Source organism: Capricornis sumatraensis, chromosome 10 (assembly GCF_032405125.1).
Source record: "Capricornis sumatraensis isolate serow.1 chromosome 10, serow.2, whole genome shotgun sequence".
Classification (NCBI taxonomy): domain Eukaryota; kingdom Metazoa; phylum Chordata; class Mammalia; order Artiodactyla; family Bovidae; genus Capricornis; species Capricornis sumatraensis.
The window spans coordinates 9,841,577-9,848,582 of record NC_091078.1 but is presented as its reverse complement, the minus strand read 5'-3'; the positions used below and the strand labels follow the sequence as shown (position 1 = coordinate 9,848,582).

At 40.9% G+C, this 7,006-nt stretch overlaps 1 protein-coding gene across 1 annotated transcript; it reads left to right on the top strand.

Annotated features, from left to right (window-relative positions):
- Positions 1–630: 630 nt before the first annotated feature.
- DYDC2 (DPY30 domain containing 2) lies at positions 631–6,055 on the top strand. Its single transcript, XM_068983059.1, has 3 exons — positions 631–777; positions 914–1,084; positions 5,789–6,055. The coding sequence occupies exons 1-3, from the start codon at positions 631–633 to the stop codon at positions 6,053–6,055; spliced, it is 585 nt and encodes a 194-aa protein (XP_068839160.1).
- The last annotated feature ends 951 nt before the right edge of the window (positions 6,056–7,006 follow it).

The following is a 7,006-nucleotide window of genomic DNA, read 5'->3' as shown; positions in this document are numbered from 1 at the left end:
CTTGGTAACTTGCTGAAGATCACACAGCTAATAAACAGGAGACCCAGGGCTGGAACTTGGTCTGTCTGATCCTGGAGTCTGTGTTCCTACTGCTGCAGACACCTCTGCTCAGGTAGCCCTGGGCAGTAGCCACAGCGCCAGGTATTTTCCCTCCCTCTCTGCCTCAGGGCTTCTCAGTGGTCCGTGGTGAAATATATAAGCCTGTCTTATCTATGTCATAGATGACTGTAGCTTTTAACCTCACAATAATGTGGCTTGCTAGGTGCCCAGAGACCCTCTTACACCCTCCTGCCTGCTCAGCCATTTCCTCCCTACTCAAGAGTCGAGATGTGTGAATAAGTGGAGGCCTCAGCCACTCTTAAATACCCATTCACCAAGCTCCTGGCCAGATGAACCCCAGGACCTATTTGTGACCTAGGACAGCTGGAAAGCTTTAGAAAAAAGTTCATTTGCAGGTAAGAGCTATTGACAAGTGCATATATATTTATTGGTAATTTAGGGGAAGGATGGGCTCCCAGAAACATCTCACTTTTGTCCCCAAATAAATCTCCATTGGTTAGAATGTGTCTATTTTTTTTTTAAGTCCAATTAGATTGTGACCCTGTTTTGATGTTTCCCAAGCCCACCAGGATGGAAACCAATTACCTGAAGAGGTGCTTTGGAAGTCACCTGGCCCAGGCTCTGGCAGAAGTGGCGATGGTTCAGCCCAGTGACCCCATAGAGTACCTGGCTCACTGGATTTATCATTACAGGAAAACGGCGAAAGCAAAAGAACAGGTGCATGCAGTCAGTCTGGGGAGGGCTGTGAGCTTTCTCATAGTAACCTGAAACCCAAAGCAGGACTCTGGGGATCCCTGGGGAGGGTCCATGCCCCTGGGAACTGACCAGACTCTACTCTGTCCTATCACCCCAGGATAGACAAGAGAAGACCCAGCTGCAGAGAGAATATGAAAATAGCCTCAAAGAAACCAGAATGGCAGAAATGCTGAAGCAAGAAGAACATGCGATTCAAGAGCAGTGTGAAAAGTGTCACCACCAGCTAGGGAGGAGAAACTCGGCGGTGGGCACACAACCACATCCCGTGGTGGGTACCAGGAAATGCACGGAGTGCACTGAGGCTCCCCAAACCTACTTTCCCTCCATAGTCATGTGTTTGTATGTAGATCAGTCTTACTGACAATCTTTGTCAATGAACAAAATGCTTAAAGGCATTTTAGATTTCAGGAAATATCTTACATGTATTGGTTTAAAAAACCAGAGTTTAGAAAAATCTAAAGCATCACTTGGAACAAGTATATTTTCATACAAGATTCTTCGAATTCTTTTAAAAAATTACTCAATATTTTTCAGAAACCAAATATGGTTTCCAGTATATACTTCAGATATATTATTTTATGTTATATACTATTTACTTAACTAATTTAATATATGCTATTTATTTATCAAGCCACAAGATGTCTCCTATAATGCTCTAATACTGGTCATGAATTATTAGAATAGTTAAGCAACAACTCTGTGTTTATTAGTCAAGCTTATCTTTTATCTCCCACAATTTTTGCCGCAGTCTTCTGAAAAACACCATGTGTCCTTTTGTGCTTTCTGCAAAGTACATGACACCTGGAGAGCAGATTGACTTCTTGAACTTAATATCTGACATCTTTGTAATCACTGTATTCCTGTGCATGAAAATCTTTAATGTAGTCTTATATAATTTATTAGCTTTTGCTAGTTTCCAAAGCCAATTTTGATGAAGACATGAAAATATTAAGCTTTATGTACATTTATATCAACATGCTCACCTTTCCTCAAAATTAATAGATTTATGTTTTAAGTCTGGATATTTTACATGTAGATCAAAAGAAAGATAGTTTCCTACTACAGTCTGAAAGCGGTAATTGAAGGAACCCTCCCTCAGGAACAGTTCATCATTTGAGCAGTTGTTGGGAGATGGTAGAGGTGAGATCATTAAGCAAAAGTTGTCATCACCTCGGTTGCCCACGCTAATTCTTTTCTAACACCTTGCTTCACTGTTAATAGAAATGTAAATATATAAGGCAAGGAAAGACTCCCAAAACTGTACCCTGGTTTTATGATGGAAAACTTTGCTCACATCAGTATTTTGAGTTGTCCCTCTGTGTTGCACTCAGGAGGTTTCACACCCTATAGCTGTTCCTTAGCAAGATTTGGTTGAATAAAAGGTTTGCTGTTCTTTTGCCAAGTGTGAGACAATTGGCAATTGTCAGGGAAATGAGAGCCAGCCTGATGCCTGGATTGTGAGCAAGTTCTCAGTTTTAGGAAAGAGTTCACGTGCAAATTGTAACTATGGAAATTTATTCCCTTTGTAAGAAGGAAGCAAAGGGAACCCAACAGGGGTCTAAAAGAAAGCTTATTGCTTACAGGGCGAGGGAGAGCCACATCCTGATACAAATTGAAAGAGCTAGATAAAGGGTGAGGAGGTGGTGACGTGAAAGTCACTCAGTCGTGTCCAGCTCTTTGTGACACCATGGACTATACAGCCCATGGAATTCTCCAGGCCAGAATACCGGAGTGGGTAGCCTTTCCATTCTCCAGGGGATCTTTCCAACCCAGGGATCAAACCCAGGTCTCTCACATTGCACATGGATTCTTTACCAGCTGAGCCACAGGGAAGCTGTGGAAGTACACCAAATAGAATAACAGTCTAAGTTCTGGTTTCTTCTTGGCTCCAAGTGAATTGCAAACTATTCCTTGCTGCTGTCACCTTTAGCTTTCATCACTGGAACTGTAAAACCTATCTGAAGTAGGCCCAGAATGGGTTGCATTGGGTTTCAGAAGGCCTGCTGATTTAACTGACGGATTTTAACACCTGTCAGTTCAGTCAGTTCAGTCGCTCAGTCATGTCCAACTCTTTGCAACCTCATGAATCACAGCACGCCAGGCCTCCCGTCCATCACCAACTCCTGGAGTTCACTCAAACTCACGTCCATCGAGTCGGTGATGCCATCCAGCCATCTCATCCTCTGTCGTCCCCTTCTCCTCCTGCCCCCAATCCCTCCCAGCATCAGAGTCTTCCAATGAGTCAACTGTTCACATGAGGTGGCCAAAGTACTGGAGTTTCATCTTTAGCATCATTCTTTCCAAAGAACACCCAGGACTGATCTCCTTTAGGATGGACTGGTTGGATCTCCTTGCAGTCCAAGGGACTCTCAAGAGTCTTCTCCAACACCACAGTTCAAAAGCATCAATTCTTTGGTGCTCAGCCTTCTTCACAGTCCAACTCTCACATCCATACATGACTACTAGAAAAACCATAACCTTGACTAGACTGACCTTTGTTGGCAAAGTAATGTCTCTGCTTTTCAATATGCTATCTAGGTTGGTCACAACTTTCCTTCCAAGGAGTAAGGGTCTTTTAATTTCACGGCTGCAATCACCATCTGCGGTGATTTTGGAGCCTCCAAAAATAAAGTCTGACACTGTTTCCACTGTTTCCCCATCTATTTTCCATGTAGTGATGGGACCAGATGCCATGATCTTTGTTTTCTGAATGCTGATCTTTAAGCCAACTTTTTCACTCTCCTCTTTCACTTTCATCAAGAGGCTTTTTAGTTTCTCTTCACTTTCTGCCATAAGGGTGATGTCATCTGCATATTGAAGGTGATTGATATTTCTCCCAGCAATCTTAATTCCAGCTTGTGCTTCTTCCAGCCCAACATTTCTCATGATGTACTCTGCATATAAGTTAAATAAGCAGGGTGACAATATACAACCTTGACGTACTTCTTTTCCTATTTGGAACCAGTCTGTTGTTCCATGTCCAGTTCTAACTGTTGCTTCCTGACCTGCATCTAGGTTTCTCAAGAGGCAGGTCAGATGGTCTGGTATTCCCATCTTTTTCAGAATTCTCCACAGTTTATTGTGGTCCACACAGTCAAAGGCTTTGGCATAGTCAATAAAGCAGAAATAGATGTTTTTCTGGAACTCTCTTGCTTTTTCCATGATCTAGCAGATGTTGGCAATTTGATCTCTGGTTCCTCTGCTTTTTCTAAAACCAGCTTGAACATCTGGAAGTTCACAGTTCACATATTGCTGAAGCCTGACTTGGAGAATTTTGAGCATTACTTTACTAGCGTGTGAGATGAGTGCAATTGGGCAGTAGTTTGAGCATTCTTTGGCAGTGCCTTTCTTTGGGACTGGAATGAAAACTGACCTCTTCCAGTCCTGTGGCCACTGCTGAGTTTTCCAAATTTGCTGGCATATTGAGTGCAGCACTTTCACAGCATCATCTTTCATGATTTGAATTAGCTCAACTGGAATTCCATCACCTCCACTATGCTTGGTTCATAGTGATGCTTTCTAAGGCCCACTTGACTTCACATTCCAGGATGTCTGGCTCTAGGTGAGTGATCACACCATCATGATTATCTGGGTCGTGAAGCTGTTTTTGGTACAGTTCTTCTGTGTATTCTTGCCACCTCTTCTTACTATCTTCTGCTTCTGTGAGGTCCATACCATTTCTGTCCTTTATCGAGCCCATCTTTGCATGAAATGTTCCTTTGGTATCTCTAATTTTCTTAACACCTGTACTCAAAATTTTGCAAGACTTTCCTAAATATCTTAAAGCCATCATTGCTTTTAGTGCTCCAGATAGAATACTGTTGGTCTAGTGTGTCGGTCAAAAGAGAAGTAGAAAGAGAGCGCTATGTGTGGTACAGATCACATCAAATGGGAATCAAGAAGAGACTCACAGAGAAGACAGCATTTGAGTCAGGCCTAGAAGAAAACTGGCAAAAGTTGTTCCTATATTCGTGTCTCTTCATTAAGCAGAGGCATCTTTTAGTTAAGTAAATCATTATTCTGTTTCTAAGTCTGAAAATCCCACTGTTATAAAGATCTGAGCCATACAAATGTTTCAGTAATACGTTTTTATGGAAACAATATGTAGATTTGCTGCACCGATTCATTCATAGCACTTTGGAGTTAAAAGGGTCTTAGAGATCATGTGGGCAAGTACTTCACAGACCTCTCTGCAGTGCCTCACAGGGTCCACTGTTGATTGGACAATGGGCGATGTTGGGGATAGAACTTAAGCTCCAAGGTTTCCTACCTCACCAGGGACTGCAATTACGTGGATGCTTGATGTCTCCTTGAGTCTCATAGGTCACTGAGACTTTATTCATTTTTCCATCTTTTTTTTCTCTGTGCTTCGATTTGGATAATTTCTATTGATCTGTCTTCAGGTTTTCTGATCGTTTCTCCTGCAATGTCCAATATCCTATTTAGGAATTTAATGAATTTTTTCTTTTTCATTTTGGATAGTTTATTTTTCAGTTCTAGAATTCCATTCTGGCTCCTATCTTCTCTGCTGATATACCCTATCTTTTCACTCATTATGGCCATTTTTCTCCTTTAAATCTGTAATCACTTTTAAGTTCTTGTCTGCCAATCTCACCATCTTTGTCATTTTGAGGTCTCTTTCTAGTAAATATATTTTACCCAGATTATGGTTCACATTTTCCTATTTTTTCACATGTCTAGTAATTATTTACCTCTATGCTGAACTTTGTATGTGATACTGTATAGGCCATCTAGACTGTGTAGTTTTTCTTTAAAAGGTGTTGAATTTTGCTCTGTCTTGCAGTAAAATTATTGGTGAATTATCTTGAACCTGTCAGATTTGTTTTATGCTTTTCTGGATAATGTCTTTTTTCAGTTTTGAGCATGAAAACGGCAATGTTGTGTTCCTGCTATGCCGAGAATGTTTAGTCTCTGTTAATGATTTTTTTTTGCTCTTCTGCTTTTTATTTAGCCACTGAAATCTGTAGCAAGTTCCTTGGAGAAGACTGAATTCATTCAGGAGAACCCAGAACCCCTTGAGAAGGAAGCCTTGAGGCAGGAATCCCTGTCAGGAACTTCTAACATGATTCCAGGAATGCCTCAACAGAGCCCTTCTTCAGAGCCATCTGTCTCCAGCCAGGTTGACTTGAACACTGGAACTCCACAAGAAATAAATTACCAGGCTGTTCAGCATGAAATTGCCCTTGAATTTCATCCTGGCTCCGAATCTCTTCCCTAGGTTGTAGAAGGTGGATGATTCTAATGATGCTTCTCTCAAAGCTACAAGCTGAGAAAGCGGCCAACTCAAAAAGCTCTTACTTGAAGATGATTAGCTATGTGGATTAAACCAAGATATGAGAGGCTGTGGAAGGAGGTATCTACAGGGACTCTCCAACCCAAGTCTCATCCTGATAACCATGAAAATCCCTTAATTGTGTGAAGATTTGAACTACATATAGAGTAAAATAAACTCATAATAAAGATTTAAAATAAATAACTAAACTGATGAGAATTTTTTTCCTCTTGCTTTATCATTTTTTGGAGACTAAACAGTGAAGACACATTCGTTTCAAATGTTTGCACCTCAGCTTTGGCTGAATTTTGCAATTAGGCTCTTCAGGGTGTTTACATGCCTTTATTTTTGAAACAATTCCAGTGACAGTAACACTCAAAGGTTAGAAAGTTTTTCCATCATTTTCCATCTGTATTCATTCAGATATCTCTATGCTGATGATCTGATATTTATATCTTTAATCAAGATTTCCTTGAACATGACTCCCAGTTTGCTACCTCCACTTGGATAAACAATGGATACCTCCAACCTAACCATGGTTGACTCTTGAACAATGCATGGGTTTATCCACATATAACTTACATTGAGTTGGCTATCCATATCTGAGGTTCCTGCACATCCTTGGATTCAACAGACCACTGACTGTGAACTACAGTAGTTGCTCTTGGAAAATAACCACATGTAAGTGAACCTGTGCAGTTCAAACCCATGTTGTTCAAGGAACAACTGTAATCCAAATGGAATCCCTGATATTCTCCCTGAATTGGTTTCTACTATTTTTTTTTAAAATTTGCTCAGGTCAGAACTCTTGGTGTCATCCAGGGCTCTACTATTTTTATGTTAGCCCTAAATTTGGTCTGTTGACTTTCCATTTAAAATAAAGACAGAATTCAACCA

Excerpts from the sequence above, each read along its gene's own strand:
- DYDC2 (XM_068983059.1), top strand. The coding sequence starts at position 631 with ATGGAAACCAATTACCTGAAGAGGTGCTTTGGAAGTCACCTGGCCCAG. Across the intron at positions 778-913 it reads CGGCGAAAGCAAAAGAACAG|GATAGACAAGAGAAGACCCA; the intron begins GTGCATGCAGTC and ends CTATCACCCCAG. Across the intron at positions 1,085-5,788 it reads GCACACAACCACATCCCGTG|CCACTGAAATCTGTAGCAAG; the intron begins GTGGGTACCAGG and ends CTTTTTATTTAG.